The 27,428-nt window shown below is 25.8% G+C and overlaps 10 protein-coding genes across 13 annotated transcripts; 5 read left to right on the top strand and 5 right to left on the bottom strand.

Moving 5' to 3' along the window:
- Window positions 1-1,331: 1,331 nt before the first annotated feature.
- LOC107069842 (selenoprotein F) lies at window positions 1,332-2,457 on the bottom strand. Its single transcript, XM_015327478.2, has 4 exons — window positions 2,247-2,457; window positions 1,993-2,111; window positions 1,780-1,901; window positions 1,332-1,652 (listed from the first exon to the last, which is right to left on the bottom strand). The coding sequence occupies exons 1-4, from the start codon at window positions 2,289-2,291 to the stop codon at window positions 1,471-1,473; spliced, it is 468 nt and encodes a 155-aa protein (XP_015182964.2). The 5' UTR covers window positions 2,292-2,457; the 3' UTR covers window positions 1,332-1,470.
- Window positions 2,458-2,638: 181 nt separating this feature from the next.
- Window positions 2,639-3,862, bottom strand: LOC107069841 (uncharacterized). Its single transcript, XM_015327477.2, has 2 exons — window positions 3,704-3,862; window positions 2,639-3,579 (listed from the first exon to the last, which is right to left on the bottom strand). The coding sequence occupies exon 2, from the start codon at window positions 3,573-3,575 to the stop codon at window positions 2,793-2,795; it is 783 nt and encodes a 260-aa protein (XP_015182963.2). The 5' UTR covers window positions 3,576-3,579; window positions 3,704-3,862; the 3' UTR covers window positions 2,639-2,792.
- A 215-nt stretch (window positions 3,863-4,077) lies between these two features.
- stas (Transmembrane protein stas) lies at window positions 4,078-6,151 on the top strand. The gene is made up of 4 exons (XM_015327476.2): window positions 4,078-4,269; window positions 4,678-4,801; window positions 4,871-4,999; window positions 5,081-6,151. Exons 1-4 carry the CDS (start codon window positions 4,242-4,244, stop codon window positions 5,586-5,588), a joined length of 789 nt encoding a protein of 262 aa, XP_015182962.1. The 5' UTR covers window positions 4,078-4,241; the 3' UTR covers window positions 5,589-6,151.
- LOC107069839 (uncharacterized) lies at window positions 6,135-7,715 on the bottom strand. Its single transcript, XM_015327475.2, has 5 exons — window positions 7,234-7,715; window positions 6,876-7,137; window positions 6,585-6,792; window positions 6,387-6,516; window positions 6,135-6,313 (listed from the first exon to the last, which is right to left on the bottom strand). Exons 1-5 carry the CDS (start codon window positions 7,565-7,567, stop codon window positions 6,222-6,224), a joined length of 1,026 nt encoding a protein of 341 aa, XP_015182961.1. The 5' UTR covers window positions 7,568-7,715; the 3' UTR covers window positions 6,135-6,221.
- A 144-nt stretch (window positions 7,716-7,859) lies between these two features.
- LOC107069838 (protein DENND6A) lies at window positions 7,860-12,111 on the top strand. The gene is made up of 10 exons (XM_015327473.2): window positions 7,860-8,420; window positions 8,500-8,816; window positions 8,890-9,216; window positions 9,289-9,561; window positions 9,626-9,811; window positions 9,896-10,143; window positions 10,216-10,406; window positions 10,484-10,752; window positions 10,844-11,056; window positions 11,129-12,111. The coding sequence occupies exons 3-10, from the start codon at window positions 9,067-9,069 to the stop codon at window positions 11,327-11,329; spliced, it is 1,731 nt and encodes a 576-aa protein (XP_015182959.1). The 5' UTR covers window positions 7,860-8,420; window positions 8,500-8,816; window positions 8,890-9,066; the 3' UTR covers window positions 11,330-12,111.
- Window positions 12,112-12,306: 195 nt separating this feature from the next.
- Window positions 12,307-13,835, bottom strand: LOC107069857 (lactoylglutathione lyase). Its single transcript, XM_015327510.2, has 4 exons — window positions 13,695-13,835; window positions 12,998-13,293; window positions 12,856-12,923; window positions 12,307-12,744 (listed from the first exon to the last, which is right to left on the bottom strand). The coding sequence occupies exons 2-4, from the start codon at window positions 13,291-13,293 to the stop codon at window positions 12,557-12,559; spliced, it is 552 nt and encodes a 183-aa protein (XP_015182996.1). The 5' UTR covers window positions 13,695-13,835; the 3' UTR covers window positions 12,307-12,556.
- A 48-nt stretch (window positions 13,836-13,883) lies between these two features.
- Window positions 13,884-17,228, top strand: LOC107069856 (BRO1 domain-containing protein BROX). The gene is made up of 7 exons (XM_015327507.2): window positions 13,884-14,025; window positions 14,120-14,341; window positions 14,422-14,517; window positions 14,579-14,757; window positions 14,843-15,018; window positions 15,102-15,334; window positions 15,419-17,228. The coding sequence occupies exons 1-7, from the start codon at window positions 13,925-13,927 to the stop codon at window positions 15,663-15,665; spliced, it is 1,254 nt and encodes a 417-aa protein (XP_015182993.2). The 5' UTR covers window positions 13,884-13,924; the 3' UTR covers window positions 15,666-17,228.
- A 165-nt stretch (window positions 17,229-17,393) lies between these two features.
- On the top strand, window positions 17,394-20,026 carry l(3)02640 (porphobilinogen deaminase-like protein l(3)02640). 2 transcript variants are annotated; one of them, XM_015327527.2, is made up of 6 exons: window positions 17,394-17,535; window positions 18,156-18,228; window positions 18,513-18,696; window positions 19,060-19,330; window positions 19,411-19,727; window positions 19,818-20,026. In XM_015327527.2, the coding sequence occupies exons 1-6, from the start codon at window positions 17,485-17,487 to the stop codon at window positions 19,990-19,992; spliced, it is 1,071 nt and encodes a 356-aa protein (XP_015183013.1). In that variant the 5' UTR covers window positions 17,394-17,484; the 3' UTR covers window positions 19,993-20,026. The 2 variants fall into 2 exon arrangements, with proteins under 2 accessions (XP_015183013.1, XP_015183014.1); XM_015327528.2 differs by lacking the exon at window positions 18,156-18,228 and having other exon boundaries at window positions 17,396-17,535.
- Window positions 20,027-21,025: 999 nt separating this feature from the next.
- On the bottom strand, window positions 21,026-23,006 carry Tom20 (translocase of outer membrane 20). Its single transcript, XM_015327470.2, has 4 exons — window positions 22,782-23,006; window positions 22,305-22,396; window positions 22,037-22,210; window positions 21,026-21,963 (listed from the first exon to the last, which is right to left on the bottom strand). Exons 1-4 carry the CDS (start codon window positions 22,906-22,908, stop codon window positions 21,919-21,921), a joined length of 438 nt encoding a protein of 145 aa, XP_015182956.1. The 5' UTR covers window positions 22,909-23,006; the 3' UTR covers window positions 21,026-21,918.
- Window positions 23,007-23,387: 381 nt separating this feature from the next.
- On the top strand, window positions 23,388-27,420 carry LOC107069837 (WD repeat and HMG-box DNA-binding protein 1). 3 transcript variants are annotated; one of them, XM_089173263.1, is made up of 14 exons: window positions 23,391-23,471; window positions 23,543-23,579; window positions 23,673-23,787; window positions 23,937-24,088; window positions 24,172-24,280; window positions 24,360-24,602; window positions 24,684-24,899; window positions 24,971-25,270; window positions 25,342-25,558; window positions 25,682-25,906; window positions 25,972-26,192; window positions 26,258-26,500; window positions 26,580-26,958; window positions 27,045-27,420. In XM_089173263.1, exons 3-14 carry the CDS (start codon window positions 23,728-23,730, stop codon window positions 27,383-27,385), a joined length of 2,706 nt encoding a protein of 901 aa, XP_089029389.1. In that variant the 5' UTR covers window positions 23,391-23,471; window positions 23,543-23,579; window positions 23,673-23,727; the 3' UTR covers window positions 27,386-27,420. The 3 variants fall into 3 exon arrangements, with proteins under 3 accessions (XP_089029388.1, XP_015182957.2, XP_089029389.1); XM_089173262.1 differs by having other exon boundaries at window positions 23,388-23,579; window positions 25,724-25,906; XM_015327471.2 differs by having other exon boundaries at window positions 23,388-23,579.
- Window positions 27,421-27,428: the final 8 nt, after the last annotated feature.

The raw sequence follows: 27,428 nt of genomic DNA, 5'->3' as shown, positions 1-27,428 counted from the left end.
TTAATTTTAATTATCGACTGATAATTATTGTAATGTGTAAATATTTGAATCAAATTAAAACGTGTTCTTTTTTTAAAGCTCAATTTTTTTCTTTTAATGACAATATATGCAAACATTATATTTATCATTTCCTAACAATTCATACACTTAACTTAAAATATTTATAAAGCCGAGCATTTGTTTCTAGTATCTACCTGTCTACATAATAAGATAAAGTATAATAAGGTAGTTAATTTTGTTCATACAGTAATAATGTGATAACTTTGAAAATTGAGACCTAAAACCTTGAAAAATGATTTAAAAAATAGATAAAGTGGGAGAGGGAACAGGAGTCTTCCAATGACCCAATTGGTTATCAAATTTGTTAAAGATAATACTAGACATTAATTTTTGTAACATGTTACTTTGTACACTTTGGATATCATATCATTATTTTATTGTTTCTTGATAAAGTTGTTTTATGGTATGGGCTAATTAGACCTACATTCAACCCCTACAACCTCTCACAACCTACATTGAACAGGAAGACCAATTCTAATCTGTTGTTCTCGACTGCTTATTCAATGTATTCTTAGCTAACTTCCATTTTTATCTAAGACAAATAGGCCTATTTATTCTTAGATTTTTCTATCCGCAACTTGAGGACGCGCTGTGTCGTGATAACTGGGACCCATCCAGCCTGGGAACCATTAACAAATTAGTTTTCCTTCCTCGAGACTAATAGCTGTTATGCTAACACATATTGTTCTTTTATTATTTTTACTAATTGTTATTTATTTAAGGAAACAAATGACAACTTAATTTTTTTCTTTTTAATTGCATAATCTATTTCAACATTCTTTTACAAAACATTGACTTAGCATAACAAACACCCCTCTCTGCCTTTGACCTCGATAAATCGCTCGTGTATGCGTTTAATGAGTCATAATTGTAGAAATAGATATATTTTATCATTTAAACATGTTTTTAACAGTAATTTATGATAAAGCAAACAAACAACAACAACAACAAAATTAAAGAAATTATGATAAAGCATATTATTAACGTTATTTGATAAAGAAATATATTTAGATTATAATGTCTAAATAAAGATAATAAATAATTAAAAATCAAAATAAAAATTTAAGTTTAAATTAATCGAAAATTTTTATTTAGTATAAAATAAAATAAACGATATAAATTTTCAGTTTAAAAAATAAACAAATTGTCAAAGATTTTTTTGTAAGAAACATTTCAAAATATACAGTTTGAGAAATAAGCAAATATTTTGGTAAAATTTTTTTTAAATTTATGAGTATTTAAAAATATACAGTTTGAAAAGCAAACAACTGTTTTCGTGAAATTTGTTTAAATATTTAAAAAATTTTAAATATTTTACAGACAATACATACAATGTTGCAATTGATTATGTTAATTTTAATATAAGATGAGTGTACAAAATACAATATTTTAATTAATATCTCATTTGTCTTAATCAATAGCAAGATGTGTTGCTAAAAATTCGTCTATGGAATCTGTATCCCATTTATGTATATCAAGAACATCTTCTACTTTGTTATCAGCATCTAATAATTTAATAATTGGATCCAAACCTCTTACATATCTTATTTGTAAATTTTTATATTTACTTGGTCGATCACTCTTTATAAATGCTAAAAAGATTAAACATTTTATAAGTAGTATTTATAATAGTATTATTTATAAATATCTTCTTATATTATTTCTTTTTATAAATGTTACCATATGTGCATATATGTTAATAAAATAAATATTGAATACCTTGTATTTGTGGATATGCACCAAATTTGCATGTGCAAACCTTAAGAATTGCTTTTGGGTATCGTTTAAAACCAGATGCATCGTAGTCGTCATCCTTCAAACAGCATTCTTTACATTTGTCACTGATGTTTCAATAATATATTTATTGAATTATTAATTTATTGAAAATAATGTGGATTAATCAAATTATGTTATAATTTTCATTATACTTACTAAATTTCTGGTACATTATATTTATTAAATTTATCGCAAGTTGAACATAACAGATTAGCCTTATTAAATCCTAATTTCTTACAATCGTCTGCAGAAAATTCTCCATTAATGATGTTTACCTATTTAATAAAAATATAGAATTTTTTTAATGTAAGAAGTATTATAAATAAATTATAATGCACAGTAATGATTAAAAACGTCAAAATACTTCACTATTATGAAATAAAGGTTATGTGAAAATAATTTATAATTACCATTAAACTAAGTAGATATATATATAAAACTGTTTGAATATACATGATTTATAATTTTATCTTTTTAATTAGAGATTAATATAAAAATAACAATTATTTCACGTAAATGTATTTAAATGTATTATAATATCAAGATAATCTAACTTCATAGGTTATACGTATGTACACAGTCACTACACGAACGATATCATCCTCTGACTGACAGCTGATTTTTTTTTCATTATGCGCATGCGCGAATTTATACGCATGCGTAAATTCATACGCATGCGCAAATTCTTTTTGACTAAGAGGGAGTTGCATATACTAAATCACTACGAATAATAACCTCACGATTATTAATGACACGTAGTGATTTTTAATATGCAAGTGAATAAAAAGAATGAACGACAAGATAGATTAAATTTGTTATTTTAAATTATAATCCAACTCCTATTCATAACTACAAAGTTAAATATATTTTAAATAAACTAAACTAAATTTATATTGATTTGTGAATATACATATATAGTTTATAAACTTATTATTAAGTTAATATTATTTCAACAATTACTCTTGATCTATTTCTTGCAAATGATCTAGCTTTATTTTTGTCGCAGGACAAATGTTCTGTGGAATTCTACTCTTTTTAGCTTTCTTCATTGGTTTTTGTCCAACTACGTATTCTGGCAAAATAAGTTTGCTATTTCTATATGTTAATTGTTTTCCATCATAATTTTCAATCACAGTTGTGTTTTCTGATTTTGTTAATTCACTTTTTGGTTTATTAAATTTTACTATAGAAGTAGACGATCCAGCTTGTTGCGATTGAAATGTTATTTTTTTACTTTTATTTTCATTTGATACCGTTTCATCAACATCCATTTTATTATCCAATTTAGCTTCTTGCATTTTACGTTCTCTTAATTCTTTTAAAAATGATAACGCAGTATGGGTATTACTTTGATCTGTCATATCTTCATTAGATACATCGTCCAAAGTGTATTTAGTCCATTTATGAGGATTTTTATGATAGTCTGGTATAGTTCTGTTAATTGAAGAACGTGGAGCAGGTCCTTCTGGTCGCTTAAAAATACTTATTTTTCCTCGAAATTTAAGTGTCTCGGCACTTCTTTTTCTATTATTTCGAATTTGTGGTGAATTATAAATTGCTCTTGGCTGAACATCTACTTCCATAAGATCAGAAGATACATCTTCTCTACGTCTATTATATTCTTTTTCTAAAATAGACAATTGATCTACCATTGCTTTCATTTTGTTTGAAAAAGCAGCTGAATTAGAATTTTCATTTACATTTGGGGAATATAATTCGTTATTAGGTATTAGCTGCATTTTTCTAAAAATGAAATATGGAATATTAACAAACGCATATAAAAGCAAATATTCTTAAATATGTTCAAAATAAAATCAACACACTCTATATAACTATACTTGATTGATAAATTATAAATAATACATACCTTATTTAATATTCGATTAATATTAATTCAACGACGTAATATTGGTTCAGGTAGAAGTAAACACTTGCATAAAGGTTATGTGTGGAATATATCTGACATAAACGTCATCGGGCGATTTTTATTTTTTTTACAACAAAGCAAAGAATGCAGATGTGTATAGATACTTACTAGTCCTCTTTATTCCTAATCAGATTCATATTAATGAATACCCTGACCACCAGTGGGCGATAGTAGTTAATGCGATCATAGCGCTATGTACTTACTATCGTCTTTTGGTGGTTATGTTAGTAACTGAAACGAATGTGTTTCTCAAAAAGTTTACTTCTGAGCTCCTATGTACTTCTGTATTCTTTTTTAGGATAATATGGCCAACGTATTGATTAGTAATTTTAATCGCCACAAGTAGCGCTCTTTTAGCTCGTGTTGTATCATGAGATAATATAAACAGTTTACGACATTCGTAAATTTTAAATAAATTATTCTGTAATATAAATGGAAGGAGTTCTTTACATAATATCAAGTAAAATACGAATTTACAATGAGTGCACACATTAATACAAACACTGGTACGTAATACTGTGATTTTATTTATCGTTTTTAAAAATATAAATATATATATATATATATTGTTACACAGTCGTGTTTTTTTTTTATTCTGCTTTCAAGTATTTTACTAATTCATTGTATTTCTCAAGTAATCGTATTAAAAATTGTATTTTAATCTTTTTTTCATACTTTGTAAATGCAATTAAATTATTCAAATGCTATTTTTGTACATTGTCTCAACTTTTATTAATTTTCGATTTTAGTTCTTTTTTCTTTTTTATATAATTTAAAACTCAATTCATGAAAAGCTGACGTGGCTAATAATGTTAATTATTATTATTATATATTGTTTTAAATATTAAGTATCATGAAATTTGTACTTTAAAATATGTTATGTCATTTTTGATAGAATTATCTTATTTTTACAGTAGTGTCAAGAAAAATGAATGAAGAACCTTCAACAAGACGTGCTATATTAACAGTTACTTTGGTATTTGTTGCATCACTAACTGCTCTTTCTTATGTCTATATGAGCTTTCCAGAATTAGCAGAGTATGAAACATTTTTTTACATTGTAATTGTTATGTTTACCTTTAAGATTAATATTAAATTATTTTTCAGGGAAGAGAAGCAATATATGAAATTACCATTTCATATAGAGGATGCACAAAATCTTGGAAAGTTACTAGGAAGATACAAGGATCGCTATTATTTTGAAGTATTGACAGGACTATTCATTACTTATATATTGTATCCTTTGTCTATTTATATATATTTATAATTCATAGTCAATATTTATCATATTTTTTTCCTTACATATACGTATTATAGTTTGCAAACGTTTGCAATTCCTGGATCGATTTTTCTGTCGATATTGTCTGGATTCTTATTCCCATTTCCTATTGCACTTTTATTAGTATGCTCATGCAGCGCAGTTGGTGCAACGCTTTGTTATCTTTTATCATCATTATTAGGAAGAAAGTTATTATATAAATATTTCCCAGACAAAGCTAATGAATGGACAGTGATGGTAGCTAAGCACAGTGATAATCTGTTAAATTATATGCTATTTCTTCGAATGACACCATTCCTGCCTAATTGGTTTATAAATTTAGCTAGTCCTGTAATAGGAGTCCCTGTAGTACCTTTTACGGTGGGCACATTTTTTGGTGTTGCACCACCATCATTTGTAGCGATACAAGCAGGACAAACATTACATAAATTAACGTCATCTAGTGATGCATGGTCCTGGAATAGTATGATCATATTATGTATCTTTGCATTGCTTTCTTTAGTACCTGTCTTATACAAACAAAAGCTCAAAGAAAAGTTTCAATAAATTGTAAGGACAATCGTTCACATCTTGACATTCCCCAGGTCTATTCATTGGAGATGCATTTTATGTTCCTATTTAGGAATATATTATGTTAATAAAATAATTATTGAAAAATTTGTGTATAATATATAATTATTATTATTTAAGAGGATATATTTTTTATCCTTTTCTATATTTAATCGCTTTCAAACTTATTCTGTTAATAAAGAGAATTTATTTTTGTTTCGATGCAAATGATATATTAATTTCACTTTAAATTATACATATTTTTTAGTTTGTAATTGCATATTAGGCAAAATTATAACATTTAATGATTTGTATAAATATGTCTAGCTGGCACATTGGTCTGCTGTGTTCCTTAAATCTGTTATAAATCTTATCTTGTAACAATTTGTAATTTCCTATTAAATACTTGCATGTTGTCTTTTTTTTCATTATATTTATATAAATTATAATATATGTAAATAATTATTAAAAATGTAAGACACACAAACAAGGTCTCATATATACAGAAGTATATACTATTATCCAAAATAAAATAAATTATGATAATACAAAATATAAAATTATTTATTATATAAACTTTGTTAGAAGTTTATATTGCACATGTATTATATCTTTAATTGAAATATTATGCTAACAAAATGAAGTAAGATAACTTATAGAAATAGTACTTGAATTAGGAACTGGTAAACTGATTGGATGCCAATACCACCAATTATACCACACTAAAATAACAATAAAAATAAGTTAATCGTTTTCTTTATATATAAACCATAAATGTAAAAAAATGAAACATACATGTGTTCCCCTTGGAAAGAAGAATCGTAAAAGTTGAACAACTTTGTTGACACTCTAAACTTGGCATCATTCTTATTAATCTTGCTCCATCGGTTAATCTTAATATTACATTACTGCATTCAGATCTAGGCTGAAATAAATTTCATTAAATTTCTTATCTGCATAATTGATTATTTTATGTTATTATTAATTTAATACCAATGAATAAAGCGGAGAGTTTGCTTCATCAATAAATACAAATTTCTCTGTACTTTGTCCCCACCAATTAGGAGTATCCGTAGGTTTTGGAAACAATTTCCGTATAATCCTTCCAGGTTTCATACGATTTACTCTCCATGTTATATGAGTCGTAAGAAATTCAGAAGGATAATTATCCAATCTTTTATTCATAACATCATGAATAGTTCTATATAATAAGTACTATATTTTAATTATTTATAAGATAATAATCAAATCAAACTAACAGCAATAAAAATATAAATAACTTACGAATATGCTTCATTATTAGAACGTACTCTATTAGCATCTTCTTTAAAAGTTTCATTATTATACAAATACATTTCATACAAATCTTGCATATTAACAGTCATATTATTTTCTGTTTTTGTATAAGGAATGCCAATATTAAAATTTTTAGATATATTATGATTTGTTAAATCTGCCATAGAATGAATGATACTACATGGCCAACAATTCATATCATAAATATAAAAATATGGATTTTCAACTAAACACCATTCATCGTAAAACTCTATATAAGCCAAAAAAAAAAGATATAAATAAAGATATAATATTTTAATAATATACATTAAATATATAATATGTATAATTTATTTATTTACATTACCTGACAATGGTGGATATTGTTCTATAATTGGCAAAGCTATTTTACGTAGAATAGTAAAGCCAGGATAAATAGAACTTTGCAAATTTCTTAATATTACAGTATTATAAAAAGGATGATTATATAGGCCAATAAAAATAATTAATAATGCACATATAAATGTTGTAACATATGTTAATAATTTTGTAATACTCCAAGTTTTTTTATTATATTTTATCTCAAGCGTTTGAAAACACTTGTTAAAAATCTCAGTTATTTGTAATTCTGATATATTATAATCAGAAGCATATAATTTAATATATCGTATTCCTTCTCTGTATTCATCTAAATCGGCCATTCTTTATATAGAAATTGTTTTCATATTTTAATAAACGTTAAAACACATTAGAAATTAAAATTAAAGGTTATATTAAAAGTAACGATTGTCTTTTTCTATTTAACTGATGTTATTTAAACGAAGGTAACTTTAATTCTTAGCTACATTCACTTTTAAAAACAATTGGCATTTAATATAGAATTAAATATAAAAAAAAACATTAAATTTTAAAACTATTTTTATAAATATATTAAATGCATTATTATATATATATATACATATGTATATACATAAACTAAATCTGTAGAAAGATCAAGGTCATAGGTTGAACTTGTCTCAAATCAAACGGTACAATTCTTTCACTTTTATCGTATTTCAAAATGTACAAATAAATTGGATATTTTTTGGCGGGCCAAATAGCAGCCAATAAAAATTAATCATTCAAATTTGATCGCAATAATCGTAATAAAAAAAACCGCGTCAATGTTCGGACGATATTGACAAGTGATGGACGTGTTTCCGATACATTGAATGAACGAATTCTTAAGTAGGAACATGCTCTCGTTAGCACTTGATACTTTGTTAAGAAGAAAATGTTATATATTTTTTAAGATTAATATAAAAGAAAGTTATTGCGACGTACGGTGAAATAATTATACGAAAAAATAAATCTATTTCTATGTATATTTATATGTATATTAGTTTTATACTTAGTATAAATCTAATAAGCATTAATAAATATATACACATATGCACACGAATTTAAAGGTTAGAATCTGTGCTCTCAGGATAGAACACTATGAAGACATTCTCTGCTGAATTTGGAGTGAATGGCGAAAGTGTTTACGAGTATCAACGTTTACATCTGTTTATGGTGAATAAAAATATTACGTGCATATCAAATGCTCGAATTTTTGTTCCTACTTTTAAAATTAATCGAACATATTTGACAGTGTATTGTGAACATATTGAAAATGCATAAAAAATTAAGAGAAATAATAATTATTGATAACAATATTAAAATAGATGCACTTATGATGCTTCCATATATTCATTAATTAAACATTTCTCCAATATTGTGTCTGTACATTTGTATTGAATGATTATAATAGAATGACTAATAACATTGAAATATTCTTTAATGGAACACAAAGAAAAATGAATGTAAAAGTGAAGGAATATAGAATTGTTAATATTCAATATTTCTTAATGAATGATCATAGTCAATGAATATAGTACAATGTGTAATATACATACAGTAATATCTCATGTGAGTTTTTAATTATTAAATTTAACCTATACACATATCATGTGTTGATTAATAATTGAACTATATTTTTCAGATGTCTTTATATATCTATCCAAAGTTTATTGTCAAAATTAATATTATGTTATATTATTAATATTATTGAATCAAATGAGCATTATATTGACAGACAAATTTTATCCAATGTTGTATTATCAAAGTATAATTGTATACCAATGCTCAATATAGTAAAGAATTTATTTATTATTAAACAATGTCAGTTCCCTCTTGTTCGACATACACAGACTTGCATATCCCGAAAAGTAAAGAAGAAAAAATATATGCCAAGTGGGAACGTTTCACTAATTGGGTACATTGTATATGTATCGTTACTTTTGATCTTGAATTAGGCCAAGCTATAGAGGTAATAACATATTAAATTGAATGTATCATTGTTTATATTGTTTTCTTTAATTAAAATATATTTTTTAAATAGGCGGTTTATCCAAATCATGTACAACTGTCTGAACAAGAAAGATCTAATGTATGTTACTTAGCGTTTCCTGATTCTAACTCTGGTTGTATGGGAGATACCCAATATCATGTAAGATTAAGGCAAAATGGAAATATGATTCAAGACACACCAGCTTTACTAGAGTATAATAGAAAATCACCTTCTTTTCTCCAATGTGATAAGGATTACTATTGGGGCTATGTATATTTTCGTCAAGTTAAAGATAAATCTTTACCAAGAGGATACTTCCAAAAAGTAAGAAATGTTTTAGTAAATATGCATGCATATATATTTATATAGTTGTGTATATTATTTTCAGAGTATTGTCATCATCACTAAACTGCCATTTGTCAACTTATTTTGTGAATTGTGTGCTTTGATAGCACCTGAATTTTTTGATCGTGGTAATGCAGTCATGGAAGCAGTTGTACGAGAAATAGATCGTTGGCCACTTCCTGGTCCAGGTCAAATTGTCCACTTACCTCTTATGGGTGTTTTATTTCAGGTTTGTGTTCTTATATTAATATTTATTTCAAATTTATTTGGTATTAAATATTGTTAGTTATATATCACATCTTGTTAATTTCAGACATACATTCCAAATCAAAATTACAAGGCTGCTGTGCCATGTATTGCAGCAATGGATCATGCACCAAATGTCAATGCAACACGAAGATTAATTTTAACATCTGCATATGAAGGCGATATGTTCAAAACATTATCTAGTGTAGTGAGTCATATACATTTGTTATGGGAGTTAGTATTAGTTAGTGAACCTATCGTAGTAATGGCTTCTTCACCGACTACATGTTCAGAAATGGTTCAAGCACTTATTGCGTAAGTAAATAGTTACAAACTAACAATCATCCTGTTAAAACTATGAGAATTATTAATGGTTTGTTTTATTAGTATGATATCACCATTGAAATACTGTGCCGATCATCGTCCATATTTCACGATTCATGATTCTGAATTTAAAGAGTATACTTCGGATGCTCCTACTCCACCTGCTGTAATACTAGGTGTTACAAATCCATTTTTTGCCAAAACTCTGCAACATTGGCCTCACATCATTAGGATAAGTAATGGTGGAACTAGTGGTAAGTTTTTGATACACGAATTTACAATATTATTATATATTTTATTTTATTTTATATACATTAATTACATATTTCAGAAACTCAAAAATATAGGATCAAAAAATCTGAGAATCTCAAAGTATTAGATTCAAAGCCGGGTGTTTATACACAATACAAATCTTTTCTGCAAAAAGATAAAGCAATATTAAAAAAACTTTTGAGAGGTATTCAAACAAAAAGACCAGGTGAAGCACAAACGGCTCTTTTGAAACGTCATTTGATGGAATTGACTGAAAGTTTTATGATTCCTTTAGAAAGATATATTGCAAGTCTTATGCCTTTACAAAAGGACATATCACCCTTCAAAGTAATAATAATTTTCTCAATTAATATACAAATCATTAGTTTTAATATTGATAATAGAAATAAGTTAACACACTGATATTTTTTTATCTTAGGCAACACCAATACCACAATTATTTAATCAGGATGACTTTTTAGCTACATTAAGTAGTTTGGGACCTCAATTAACTACCGGTATAAAGGGAGATTGGGTAGGATTATACAAACGATTTTTTAGATCACCTAATTTTTCGGGCTGGTTTCATAGCAGATACACAGAACTAGCTCAGAAATTACAAGTGATACAATTGGAAGCATTATCGCAAGCAGTATGTATCTTTATTGTTCTATTTTCTATTCCAGTAGTTTGTATATTTATTAAATTCTGTTATAATGCATAGGATTTGAAAACATGGGTACAAGGAAAGCAAGAAGTAGAAGTTGTGGATATGATCCTTAGAATTAGACAGAAATTAGAAAAGAGTTGCATTAATGATATATCGATTGATGATACAATCAGAAAGAAACTCCAAGATAGAATAAATGACATTACACATACATTGCCAGATGATTTACAAGTTATTTTAAGCCATGAGTCTTGACAGTACGATTATATTATTAATTTTAAAACTCGTTAATAATACTATTTACTGCTATTAGTTGAATTGGGAATCAACATTATATGCCAATGTCGGTGTAAATTCATAAGCAAAATTAAGCTTCCAAGGAATGAAGCTTTTAGATTTTTAAATATTGATGATTATGACATAAAAAAAAGAAACGTGAATCGTATACATATGACAGACATAAATTGAAATGCTCTGACTGAATTTGTGCTAGAATTTTAAATAGGTTTTAATTATGCTTTTTTCTTGGATGTAAGTGTGTATATATATATATAATACTCTTTAAAAGTATTTATAAAAAATGAATTATATATACATTACTTAGTTTATATATAAGGTAAAAAAAGAACTGTCTTTAAAATGTTTGAAACTTTTTAAGTAACTTTCACTTTTACATATAATATTTTTTAATTCATAATAAGTTTTATACGTTTTACTTAAGACATTTTCTTTTTAGTTAGAAAAATTCATATTTCTTTGATCTTTAAGATTTGTATAAGCTCATTTTATTATTATTTTCTTACAATATTAATAATCTTTCATTCGAATCAGATCTAATCCTCGTATTTTCATTTTTTATTTTATTTTAGATATAAAATACTCTAATTAAGTATTAAGAATCTCTCCTAATAAATATGTATACGTGCATTTGAAATTTACTTAATTATAATAGAGCAAAAATAAGATCTATTGAATTTGAAACAAGAATTGTAAATATTAATGAATATTAAGAATGGAATAAAAATTTATTTTAGTAATATTGCTGCTTTATTATTATACAGGATTTATAATAGAGATGACAATCCTTAGATATAAGAGCAATATATTTTTTCATATATATTAAATTTAATAGAATATATAAAAATTCTAGAATAACATTATATTCATAATTGTCGTATTTTTGAACGTAAGTTAAAACAATTATTAATTTAACGCAATCAACAAGCATAAAATGAAAAATAAATATTTTGATTTTATTTGCTTTACAGATACACATACTACTGTACATATTACGTGATCTAGAAATAGAGAATGTACAATTACAATATATATATATTGGTTTCACACATAAAAATAAAATTTGTTAATTAACTCTAACGAGTTTGGTGTGTTTATTCAGTTTGTTCGTTCCAATTATGCATTGCTCGTTAAATTCGTTTATATTATATTTAATTACGTCTGTATGTAAAAATGTAGAATATCTTAATGATTAAGGATAATGTTAGCTGTAGTAGATGGACTTAAAATTTCAATTAAATAACCATCTGGATCTTTGATAAAAGCAATGCCTTTCATTTTACCATCGTTAGGTCTTTTCGCAAACTCAACATTAAGCTTTTCGAATCTTTCACATGCTTGATCTACATCAGGTACTGCAATACCAATATGACCTGTATATAACAAATGAAAATATTAATATTATTATACACATTATTTTGTTAAATACTGTTATTAATGTTTACAGGTATACAAAAACAATTTAATTAAAAATATGTTCTCACCGAATCCTCTAGGATCTGAATTTCCATTATGATACTTCGCATCTGGATCCATTTCTGTACCCCAATTACTAATACAAAATAATTGATTAAGAATAATATTAAATACCAATTAATATTTACACTTACTGATTACACTACATACTGGGTCAATTCGATGGTAGCTTTTCTAGAGAAAGTCCATTCGATATTTTCTCTTCTGTCCGTTGGTATATCCTTAGGATTTTCATAACCAAGGAAATAAAGAGAAAATTTCATTTCCGGAAAGTCAAGCTTTTGTAACAAGTGCATTCCAAGAACCTCTGTATAGAAAGGTAATGATTTTCTAGGATCTTTAATACGATACATTGTTTGTTGCATAATATAATCATTTGTAGCTGGGTCTGCTTCCTTACAAAGCTCACGAGCTTCGCTGTTAGTCAATCCTGAAGGTTCACCCATCTAAAATAATTGTTCATAAAGCAATTAATAATTTCATTCTTTTATATTTATCAAAAAATTTGTTAGTATTAGTCGATTATCTTATAGATATACTATCATTATCATTCAAGGTCATAATACATTGGATAAAGTCTTTTAAAATGATATATAAAATATATGTTATAAAAATTCGAATGATTATACATTATAATTATTAAATATAATGATTTAATTATTAGACATTACTTTTTTAATAGAAATTATTTGGAAAGTATTATGTTTTGGTATTATAGTGAAGGTTAGTTACGCATCTGTCTAGATTTATTATTAAATTATCACAATTCATATAACAGCTTTATCTTGTAAAAAGCTTGTGTCATCTAAAGAAAAAAGGAAAAAACGGTGTCTTATTTCTTCCTTACCTTTTCTACAATCGTATAAAAATATAAACGAGTATGGTTCACTAACGTAACGGAAGTTGCGCGTATGATTGAGGATTCACGTTGTATCGTAATAGTTACGAGGAGTATCTTTCATTAACCTGTGGCTATACCGTCTACTCCATTTATCTTATCTGTCAAAATTGACAAATCGAGTAAAGTTAATCTTGTCTAATTAATTTGTTAATTATTAAGTGTGTGTTACATCAAAAATGGCACATTGGTTTCATCGTAATAACTTAAAGGCAACAACAACTCAAAAATTTGAATTTAAAGTTAAAAATTCTACTGACGCTATTAAGAAACTTTGTAGGTTAGTATATTGAAAGTAAATATTCAATGTGTATAACATATATTAATTTATTTATCAAATTAAAATATAATCATTTTTCTTTTATACGTTTCAGTGACTTAAGATTATCTAGAAATCGTCTTCTGGATTTAATAAGAAATGCTAACAATACAAGTGATTCCATCGAACCAGCCTTCTTAAGTTATTTAAGTTTGTTGTACGGATTTATTTGGGAAATATGTACTTCTGAGGAACATGTTGGAAGGCCCAATCTTAGTAAACTCAGGAACATTCTTGTATTCAAATGGACCCATACGTTACTCGGAACACATACCTAGTAATGCAATTATCAATAAACTAAATTAAGAAGATATATTTATTTGCAATCATTGTAAAAGTTTATATTTTTCTTTATAGCTCTTGCTCCGATTCACTTTATGAAGCAGCTAACATGAGCATTAATGTGGGCCTTTGGTATATGAAACATGCTGCAATGATTGCTGCTAAGGATGAGTAAGTTTTTATATCAGAGAAATAATATATAGTTTTTAAACATTTTTTTGTCACGATATAGCATAACAATGGACGAGGCAAAAAATGTCCATAGTATGTTAAGACGTGCTGCAGGTATATTTACATTTGTACAAACTGAATTTCTACCTCAACTGGCTAGTCCTCCACCTTTAGGAAGTGATTTAGATCCACGTCTAATAAATACATATGTAAATCAATGTACTGCAGAAGCACAAGAAGGTTTAATTAAGTCTTTATAGTTTATATATATATATATATTTTGTTGTTAAACATTTATTAAATTATTGTATTAATTATATTTCAGTAACAGTGGCAAGAGCAATGGAGTTAAAACATAATGCAAGTTTAATATCAGCACTAGCAAATGAAACAAGTAAATTATTCTTAGATGCTGCTAACACGTTGCGTCCTTTTAAACCAGAAATATCTGCTCAATGGATTAAATACTTAGAACTAAAAGCAGCATTTTATCAATCTTATGTAAGATATATACCATATATATACCATAAAATATATCTATTTTAAATACATAAGCATATCTGATTTAAACATGTGCCATATAGGCATATAATTACTGCGGCGTTAATTTATTGTCTATGGATAAATGTGGAGAAGCAATTAGAGCATTACAAGAGAGTGATAGTTGCCTTAAGAAAGCAAAAATATTATGTCAAGAATATGGGAAAACAAATGGTCCTGCACCTCGTGTAAAACCTGATCAACATACTGTTTTTAAAAAATTGGCTCCAACAGTAAAACTCACATTAGATAAATGTAATAGAGAAAATGGTCTTATGTAAGTATATTTTGAATAATCATTTTTGCAATAAATATAATTATTTCTAAAGTTAATAATATAATTAAACACACAACTATTTAGATACCATGATACAATACCAGGAGAAATACCATCTTTGGATACTAAGGCTACTTTTGGTCTTGTCAGTCCTATTGATTTTCAAATGCCTCCCCCTAATTCTATATGGAATTTAGATGTTTATAAAGTATTAGTTGGAGTTACTCCAGCTAGAACAGAAAAAGAACAGGATTTACCTCCTGTTAAAGAAGAAACTGTTCATCAAAGTAGTAAGGAACCAAAAAATGAAAGTGGATGTGTACTACAATAAATGTTTTAATACACAAGGTAATTGTGTAAATACTTCGCAAGCGTTTTAAATATAACATATGCTTTTTTTATATTTATACTGACATCGATTGCAAGTCGCTATAACGCTTACAAAGATTGCATTTCGAGTGAAACTAATAGAAACATAAATATAGATATTTAGTTGCATTTAGTCTTTTCAATGATGTTTCAATATAATTAGTTTCCAGTACACGTATACTTGATTACTAAATATATAAAATGTGACACAAAAAATATTATTTCACTTTTCAATAATATACAGTGATAGATTTAATCATACATGAAATCAAGCTTTTATATGTAGTGTGATCGTATTATCATTGAAAGTGAAAAACTGTATTATTAATGTTGATAATATTGTTATTTTAATTATACTTGTTTCTGCTTAAGTATCACTTAAGTTATTATGAACTGATTTAGCTGTGATTTGAGATACGCACATACAAAATTGGAGCTAGTCGATTTTTATATAAATAGGGTTTCTACACCTATAATTATGTTCAAAAGTATAATGAAAGTTAATAATGTATTGTACACGTTCCATCGAAGATTAATGATTTTATTTAGATATTTTTTAATAGAAAACTATTTTTGAAAAAGAACATTTAAATCATGTTATGTAAGCTGTACATAAAACAGGATTTAAATATTATTTACTATTCAGTTTTAAATAAGTAATGTACGAAAAAAATATGTTATGTAGGAAAATTATATGTTATACAGCTATAAGTTGATAAGCTTTCTTGTATAAACTTATAGATAATACAAGCTAAGCTATGTTTCCTTGCAGTTTAATTATAACACTCTAGTTTATTCTATTTTACTTTTTTTTTTTTTAACTTATTTATAATTTGATTATAAAAAGAAAAATAATTATTTTCACAGAATATTAAAATGTGAATTCATCGTGGAAGTTATTTTCTTGTGATAACAAATGGTAACATATTGTAAGATTATAATTTACTATTAGATTAATTTATCTATTTGTGTTAAATATAGTGACAAAATTACCTTTCAGAAGATAAGAAATAATTTCTTATTTAAGTATTATGTATTGTATATCTCTCTCTCTATATATATATATATATATTTATTTATAAAATATTTTTAACAAAATAAAGATAAAGCAATGCTAAGAAGAAATAATTGTATATTAAATAACACAATATTTCATTTATTTAATGAATTTTTATTTATAATTCAAATCAAAGAGAGAAAGTTAGAGAGAGATATCGATAGATAGAAAAAGAAAATATATATCGATATATTACATCATCGATTGTTAGTCTTTCTAACCTAACCTAAATGGTATGAAGTACGTCACAGTGATATCGAGTTATTACTTTGGTCAGTCTGCTGCCACGCGCTTCGATGTGTACAAGTGGAAATATCGTACAGGAGAATGTAAAGTTTCATTTAATAAGCATAATTAATTTCACTTTCTACTGCAGTGTCAGTAACTGTGAAATAAAACTTAAGAAAAAAAAGAAAAGAAAAGAAATATAATAAAGGAAGTACGAAAAGACAAAAAAAAAAAAGAAAATACAATAATATCAATTATATTTATGAAAAAGATTACAATATTGTATATTCAAGTTAATCGTGTACTCTTACAAAAAGTGCAGTGAAAGTATTTTGTGTCTTTGACCTGATTTCCTTCTTTTTTTTTTTTCCTTCATTCATTTGATTATGGTATACCACTGATATATACATTCCTGGAAGAAAATATAATATTCTATCTTTTTAAAGTATTATATTATTTTGATAACGCTCGTGCCTAAATTAAAAATTTTATCATAATGAATAAAGAGGCATCTGACGTAATCCGTGTGGGATCTCGAAAGAGCGAGGTATGTGCCGTAAAATATTTTTATATAATTGATAAACGAGAACAAATAGAACATATTTTCATAAACTCACTGTTACGTGAGCTCAAATTATACTAATTTTAAATATCATTAAGATAAACTCTTATCAGTGGTCAGTTTATCTTTCATATGTTTTGTTTTATTATTTAAAATTGAGATCTATTCGTTATTTTGTTTCTATTCTTTACATTTAAATGAAATTTAATTTACAAAAATTTAAAGATTAAAAATAGAATCAAGAAAAAAAATATATATATATATATATATATATTTATATGTATAGAATTTTTTCAAAAATTTAATAACATCTTGTGAATATCTTATTTCTTATGTTATCATAAGTGGTAGTATAAATTATCATTTTATCACATTCATGCTTACTCAGCAATTTCTAAGATATTAATTATTTATTGATGACAGAATGAATTAATTATAAAAATATATTGTCACAATAAAATTTTTTTCGTTTTACAATTCAAGTTTTTCTTATTCATTAGATACATATATATATATTTTTTTTTTACATAACATGATTTATGAACAAGTCATTAAATTTTATTACTTACTAATTACACTTATTTTTCTTTTTTTAATGTTTTTAGTTAGCGCTTATTCAAACTAGATATGTAATAGATTCTTTGAAGGAAATTTATCCAAAAAAGGAATTTGAAATAGGTAAGAAAAGAAATATTATTTATATAATTTAAATATATAGGAATTATTTTGATAAAAAAAAAATAGATAAGATTAGTCTTTAAATACAAATTAAATCATCATTAACGATCATAATGGTATATTGATAGATTATTAAGAAACTTTTAGTATATTATATAACACTTGAAACATTCAAAGAAAATATAGCTCTGTTCCGTATTTAGTAACATATATGTGTTGTGTCTGTATATATATATATATGCAATGAAACTAAATTTTCATTTATATGTCTTTTATGTTTTTAGTAACAATGAATACAAAGGGAGATAAAATATTAGATAAATCGTTGCCCAAAATTGGAGAGAAATCTTTATTCACAGAAGAATTAGAATTGGCTTTAGAATCTGGTCGTGTTGACTTTTTAGTACATTCATTAAAAGATTTACCTACAATACTGCCACAAGGAATGGTGTTAGGTGCAATATTGAAGTAAGTAGTTGCTGAGTGATCATTCTTTTGATTACAGTTAATATCTTTTTCTTAAAAGAGTACTTTCATAACTCAAGGACATATATATAACTCAAGGACATATATAAAGAATATTTTATTATATTATATGATCCACTTTTTGTATATACACATATAAGAATCTTGATTTTGTTGTTGTTGTGGTACATCTGTATATGTTTAATTCATGTTACATTTAAAATTAAAATGTATTCCTTGAAATAAACATCACCCCTGATATCAATTCAGAATCTGTTCTGAATGTTCGATTTGAAATTGATGATATTGTTTAATGTTTATTTCATTGCGAAATAGTCTTGAAAAAATAAGAATTTCTTTTTTTAGACGTGAAGATCCACGTGATGCAGTTGTAATGTCAAAGAAATATAAAGACAAAACGTTATCTACATTGCCAAAAGGGAGTGTAATAGGTACTAGTTCATTAAGAAGATCAGCTCAATTAGCTCGAAATATGCCGCATTTAACTGTACAAAGTATACGTGGTAATTTAAATACTAGGTTAAAAAAATTAGATGACGAGGAAAGTCCATTTGCTGCAATAATATTAGCCGTTGCTGGTTTGAAAAGAATGGGATGGAATGATAGAATAAGTCAGGTAATATTTTTATATAATAATTACTTTCAATGTGAATATATATATATATATATTAAATATGTAATTGTATTTATTTATAGATATTAGAACCAGAAGAAGCATTGTATGCTGTTGGTCAAGGAGCCTTGGGAGTAGAGTGCAGAGAATCTGATTGGAAAATACTTTCTCTTTTAGAACCTTTACATGATGTAGATACAGCATTGAGATGTGTATGTGAACGATCTTTCTTAAAGACACTTGGTGGTGGATGTTCTGCTCCAGTTGCAGTTTCTTCTACTTTAACTGAAAAAGATTTAGTTATTACTGGAGCAGTTTGGTCTCTTGATGGTCAAACTGTAATAAAAGATACAGCAAAAAGTGAACTTTATATACCGGATGATGATGCAGAACCTCCAAAGTAAGCATTTCTAACTACTATATACAATATTTAATGTTTTTTATTATGTCTATAATAGATATTATTTATATTATTTTTGATGTTAAATAGGAAATGTCAATATAGAGAACCTCGTTTGTATACTGGTGTAGTACCGGGTAATATAAGTAGCCTAAGTCTCTTATGTGCTGAACAACTTGGCAAAAATATTGCCGCAAAACTAATAGCTAAAAATGCTTTGGAAGTAATGTTTAAGGCTAGAAACGAAATTTTAAATTCGGAATGATAAACAATATAAACTGTAGGAGTTATTGTTCCTTGTTCCTTAAAATAATGTTTTAAGGAATGATAGTGTTATTAAAAATACAATCTTTTTTTATTATCTTTTTTTCCCCCCTCTAGAAATAATTAACAATTAATTCAATTTTTACGTCTTCGTTTTTCCAATTAAGAAAAAAAAAGTTCTTCATATTATAATTATTTATATATACATCAAATATTTAGGAAGAAGTATACAGAAATTTAATCTAATTATAATTAATTATATAATAGAATTATTCAATAATTGATATTGTAAATAAAAACTTTATTTAATTATTTTTGTGTAATCTGCAGATTTATTATCAATGTTATTATATATATAATATATAATATATAATATATAATATATAATATATAATATATAATATATAATATATAAATGACTGAAATTTGTATAGAATTTTAAATATATTTCATTCTATCCGTTAAATTCATCAATTCAGATTTTGATTCATTAATTGTGATTTTATACTTTTTAATAAAATTGAATATATGTATATATTATACACGTTGCTTCTTGTTTGAACATGTAATATAATTTCATAATGTTTTATTACATATCAGCTGTTGATCAATTATTTTTATAGACAAAAGAAATATATTATTATTGTTATTAATAATATTATAATTCTCTTATATTTTGAAAGATATAAGAACACCAACTAAATGTAGTACCGTTATTTAACAAATGTTAATCATAAGATATCTTATACAAATGTTATCTATAAGTTCAGGTTTTATTTAACAGCTTGTTATTTTGTATAACAATATAATTATACATAAAAATAAAAAAGAAAATCTATTTTATGAAAACCTATATATATATATATATATATATTAAATGCATTGCAAATATCGGAATTAACATAATTTGTACATATTACATTATATATTAATAAAGAAAAAGAGAGAGAGAGAGAGAGAAATAACTCGATACTTGACAATTTTATATTTCACATTATTTAAATAATGGGATTTTTTATGATCACGATGAATAGTAACTTTGGTAATATTTTTTTATTAATAACATTTAATTTTTGTGCTCATGCAATATAGATTATAACCACTCTGTAATCTTATCAATAGAAACTATATAACATTTTTATTGCTTACATAGTGCACGCAATGTATCTTTATAAGAATATATATAGAATATGTTTTTTTTTTGTTTATACAAAAAATAACTGTAATCATTTTATATGTGCTAGTGCTTATTATAGAAAATAATATCATATGCAATCGTCTTAACGTTCTGTTTGTTACAAAAATTCTTCTAATGAAGAGATCTAATAGTGAATATCTTCTTTACATAGATACAAGCAAATTTAGAAATAATTATCGATAATAACAATAATACAATTGATTATTAATTTTGGTTGTTGCAACAAACCTTATGTATTAGTTATATGATATTATTGCATATAGATGAGTTAGATAACAATAATTATCTAATTTAATTATAATTACTGAAAAATTGTTGGTCAAATATATATAATTACATTTATATATATTTTGAATCAAAATATAGGTCATATATAGTTTCCTGGAACTTCGAATTTTATGAAACACAAATAGATTTATTATAATTCTATATAATTAATAAAGAAAGATGAATCATTTAATGACTAGAACTATGAATCAATGAGAAATGTGTGAAATAAAAATGTATTATACATGTTAATATAAACTTGTATTTATAATTGCAACTTATTGTAATATAAAATGAATATGTATTTTTGTTACTATCTTATAAATTACGTAATGTTATTGTAATTACCAAAAAGTCAAGTTATAGTGGCAACTATAATATACGAAATGAGAGTGTACACATTCTACTAATGCCAAATTTTATTTAAAAGTTCAATGTGATTCTATAGAATTCTATAGTATTCTATTCAACATCTTCTTCTGACATTGCAGTTTGAGAAACTAGCTTCTGTAAAAGATATTAAAGAAACTTAACAATTTCAATTGATATTGATGTTTGTAATATCTCAGAATATACGCACTTGGCCAACAGAAGGTATTCTTTGCAACAAAAGATTAAAAATTTGAGGAGGCAATGTTTTTTCAAGAACTTGCAACAAGTGACTAGGCTGACCACAAACTGCAACTGCATTGGCTAAATGTTCAATTCCACTTTCTACATCACCATGCATAAGCATTTCTTCTCCAAGTTGTACCTATTAATAAATCAATAATATTTTTTTTTATTACACTATACATATATTTTATATATAATATCAAAGTAATAATAATATTTAATAGTTTATTAACCTCTTGCAAAAAGAATTTCTGTACTGTCTCATGGTCTTTAAGATCTGGTATTTTAGAATTTGCTTTCTGTGCTTGTTTTCTAGCACGTCTTCCTAAAATAAAACAATTATTAAAAAACATAATATAATTAAAATTATTAACACAAACGTAATATAATAATACAAATTATTAGTGTTTTTATCATTTGTAAAGTATAACGAATCAAATGTTATTTAAATATGGATAAAATCATTTAAAATAAGTTATCACATAAATATCTATAAAAAAGTTATCAAATTGATAAAAAAAAAAAAGATAAAGATTAAATAGATAAGAAAATTAACATGACGAATAATATATATATTTTTTTTCATCTAATTTTATAATTCAAATTGGTGAATGAAATATTTAATATTTTTAATTGAACGCATGAATAATTTATCTGATGTTAAAATAATTATCAAGACCATGTGAATCATATCCAATTCCTAGACTTACGTTCACGTAGTTTCTTTTTAAAATCTGGATCACTACGGCGTTTTTGGTCAAAGTAAAAACAATAGCCAACAAAAATACCAGCGATGCCTACGGCAATACCCACTGCAGCTTTTGAAATCATGGTCATTCTGATAAATAACTTTAAATAATATAATGATGAAACTTATAAAATCCTCATTGCAACTTCGACCATCACGGAAAAGGCTATCTTCCCTCTGGTGCTAATCAGTGTGAACAAACCAAATTGTATTTAGGGCATGTTTTTAAAAAACAATTTAATATCAAGGTATGTTTTTGCGTATGTATGTAATAGAGAGTTCACAGTTTATATTTCCAATTCACGGATTAGTTAAACGTTCAATGTTTATCAACCAATCAGAATGCATTTTTATATTACATTTAGATTTTATAATAAATAACATATTTTTTTTTATAAAAGCTGCATAAAATAGTAATAATAGATATATAATATTTTATTTTATATTATATTATATTATATTATATTATTTATGTTATATGTATTTTTTATTTTAAATATTTATATGCAATTGAAAGAATGTCACGTGACTGTTTGACCATGCGTACTCTACATTTCAAATAGAGAACTAGTTTCGCGCCAAATTGATCATATAAGAACTAAATAAAAAATCTACGAAAGGATATTTTACAAATTAATTTATATTGTATTTGGTATGTATATATAATATTAAAGTAAAATAATATGCCGTTAGTAAAAAAGCCTATGCGTTATGCTCATCCAGAAGGACATACAGATGTTTGTTATTATACTGGAAAAGAGTGAGTAAACAATTGTTAAAGTATTGTTATCAATCATTCTTTATATTATATTGTATGCACATATATTAATTACTATTTGTATTTATATTTCAGTGGAGGTCTTATTACTTGTGGTTCCGATGGAGATGTTAGATCATGGTTGAATTTAATGGACGATGATCCAACAGCAAGTTGTATTGCAGAACAAGCAATAGCAGTGATATCAAAGGTAAAGTCATTTAATAATTTATATTTTTCATAATCATAACTAAGAATGTGAATTATTTTAAAACATTCTAATGGTTTCACTGAATATTTAAAATATAATACATCTGTATTTTATATATCATATTAATGAAATTATAATATATATTTCAGAAAGGTAAAATATATGTAGGTAATGATAACAATACTGTTCAAATACTCACTCATCCAGATCTTGAAAAAGAAGGAATAGTTACTAGATTCGCTGCACCAGTATGTGCTTTAGCTACTACAACAAATAGTAATTATATTGTATCTGGTGGATGGTATGTTCAAATTATTTCTTTCCCCTATAATATTATATATTTGGTCTTTTAAATGTATTACATTATTGTATTACATTTTGTAGCGATATGAGAATACAAATTACCAATATTAATACATCACATAGCATAGAACTTGAAGGACATGAAGCTCCTATATTAGGTTTATCTTTGGATCCAAAAGAAGAATTTGTTGTATGTTAAACACATGATATATTTAATATTTAATTTATTCAATTTATACGTATGTATAACATGAAATTAAATGTTGCAGGCTTCTTCTAGTGCTGATGGTTCTATTAGAATTTGGAACATTATGGAAAAATGTACCGTTAACGTTTGGAATAATGTTGTACCAAAGTGTAATTCATTTTTTACTGCAAAATCTTATTGTACACCTAGTTTTCATTCTAAAGATGGAAGTTGTCTTGCGTATCCACATAATAAAGATATAATTATTGTAGAAAGATTAACTTGGAAGGAATCACATAAATTACAATGTCCTACTTTAAAAGCTGTAAGTTTTTATAGTCTAAAATTTATTTAATATTAATTATAAAATCAGAATATTTTAATTATATTTTACTTTGTAATATAGGAATTTAGTATTTGCAAATTTTCTGACTGTGGCACAAGATTAGCTGCTAGTACAGTATATGGAGAAATTGTTGCATGGAATATGGAAAATATGGCATTGATAGGAAATATTGAACATCCACAAAATACTAAAATCACTGCAATGGTTTGGAAACATAATGCATCAGATGAAATAGCATTCTGTGATATTTCAGGCCAGTTAGGTTGCATCGATGTGGTGTGTAAATTGATATATATTATTATATTATGAAAATATATTATTATAACTGTATTATTATATCATTTTAGATAGTTAATAACCAATCAGAAGATCTCCAAAGTAATGGACTTTCAACGAATAATGAAATTAGTGAAATTACAGAAATTCCATTAAACTACAATAATGATGACGATGATGATGATGGAGATAATGTAATAAGTTTAAATAAAATAAAAGCATCTGTAGAATATGAAGACGATGAGAAGTCTGTTATATCAGAGCAAATACAAGATGCAGCGCATAATGTTAAAAGTTTTATGCCAGAAATACGAATACAACCACCTTTTCAACCAGGATCTTCACCCATTCATTTATTATCACGATTTATGGTAAAATTACTTTATACTTTATTAAAAGTATGATAGTACAAATAAATATGTTTTTATTTGAATTGTTACAGGTGTGGAATGAAGTAGGCATAGTAAAGTGTTTTAATTCAGAAGATGGAGAAGAATCTAGTATTGAAGTAGAATTTCATGATATTACAATTCATCGTAGCATGCATATAAATAATTATTTGAATCATACTATTGCCGCTTTATCATCTAATGCACTTGTGTTAAATTGTCCTTCTATTGAAGATACAGCAAGCATACTTGTCGTAGTAGTATTGCAAGGTTAGAAAACCATTTAAATTCATTGTTATTAATATTAATGACAATATAATATCAATAAATCGAGTGCAAAGGATTAATCATCAAATTAGTTGTTTAATGTAATAAAAACATTTTAAATTTAAGGCTGGGGTTCTGGAAATAAAGAATGGTCAATAAATCTTCCAGAAGGAGAAGAAGGACAATGCGTTGCTGCAGGTGACAATTTTGTAGCAATTGCTACTTCTAGAAGATACTTGAGAATCTTTATGATAAGTGGAACACAACGTGAAGTTATAGCATTACCTGGACCTGTTGTCGCAATGAATGCATTTAGCAATCATCTTGTTGTTGCTTATCATGATGGACTAGGTAAAATATAGAAAATTAAACAATAAGTCATATTGTTAAATAATTCATACGTTTATTATTAATAGGAGTAAGTGGAGATCAACACATGAGTTTACTTTGTATACAAATTTTTGGAACACGTTTAAAAAATCAAAAATTAAGTGTTCCTCTTTGCCCATCATCAGATCTTATGTGGTTAGGATTAACCGATTTTGGATCTCCAGTTATAATGGATTCAGAAGATATTGTAAAAATATATGATAACAAATCGTCTTTATGGAGAGTTGCATGTGATATGGATAAAAAGGTAAAAGAAAATGAAATAATATTATTTGATCATTTTGTTATTTTAATACTGTATATTTTAAATAGGGCAAAGGTAAAGCCGATCATTATTTTATAATTGGAGTAAGTGAAGAGCGTAGGTCTATCAATTGTGTATTATGTAAAGGAAGTTATTATCCAATAACTACTCCACGGCCAGTTGTTACCGAAATATCTTTAACAATTCCTCTTTGTGAGCCTGATTCGGAAAAAACTGAAAAGGAAACTAAATTGTGGCAATTAGGAAGTCAACCATCAGATGAAAACGAAGCAGTACTATTTCTTATTGCAGTATGTAACATTTTTGTTGTTTTCTTTTTTATATAAAATTAGTAAACAAAGTAATAATAAATACTTTGAATTTAAATAGTTGGCTTGTCGAAGTAACGTTGAATATCGAGCAGTAGAATTATGTGAACAAATAGCATCACAAAAGGTATTGGATTTGGCGATAAAATATGCAGCACGTATTAATCGTACTGCTTTAATGAAAAAATTGGAATCCATTGCTGATGATAAAGAAAAGCAAGAAGAAGAAGAAAAAGAAAAACAAGAAAAAGAAAAAGAAAATAATAATCAAAATGGTACAAATAATGGTAATGAGGTAATCGAAGACACAGAAGACTTATTTTTAACCCCGGTGAGAAATAAACAACCCGATATAGAAATAAGGCCATTATCAATGAATGAAACTTTATCATTCAGAAGAAGTAATCCCTTTTTGAAAAGTACTGCTTCATCATCAAGTGGTAAAACGAAAGACAATTTAATTTATTAATTTTATTAATAAATATTTTTATTTATATAATTGTTCATTTTAATTTTGATATTATAGGTTTAGTTGGTTTAAATACTGCACAAGAAAAGCCTCAAAAATCAGCAGAAAAAATTATACCTTCTCCTAAATTAAAACCGAAAAAAGAAGTAAAAAAGGAAACGTTTGTTGGCTGGTACGCAAAACAGAAGAAAAATTTACGAGAAGAATTTCCCGATTATGAACCTGCTGAATTAACAAAAATAGCTTTATCTAGATACAAAGAAATGTCTAAAACGCAAGATAAAGATGAATCATCCGAAAGTAAGAAAAGGAAATTATCAAGTCCTGAAACAGAACTAAATAGTCAACCAAAGCGATCGTTAGCTGAAAAATTGAGTTCTTTTGCGAACGAAAAATAAATCATTTAAAAAAAAAAAAAAAAAAAAGAACAAAAGAGAAAGA

This window comes from Polistes dominula, unplaced genomic scaffold, assembly GCF_049000335.1.
Source record: "Polistes dominula isolate Pdom_NZ unplaced genomic scaffold, Pdom_raw_medaka scaffold_35, whole genome shotgun sequence".
NCBI classification, from domain to species: domain Eukaryota; kingdom Metazoa; phylum Arthropoda; class Insecta; order Hymenoptera; family Vespidae; genus Polistes; species Polistes dominula.
This window is presented reverse-complemented; position numbering and strand designations above follow the sequence as displayed.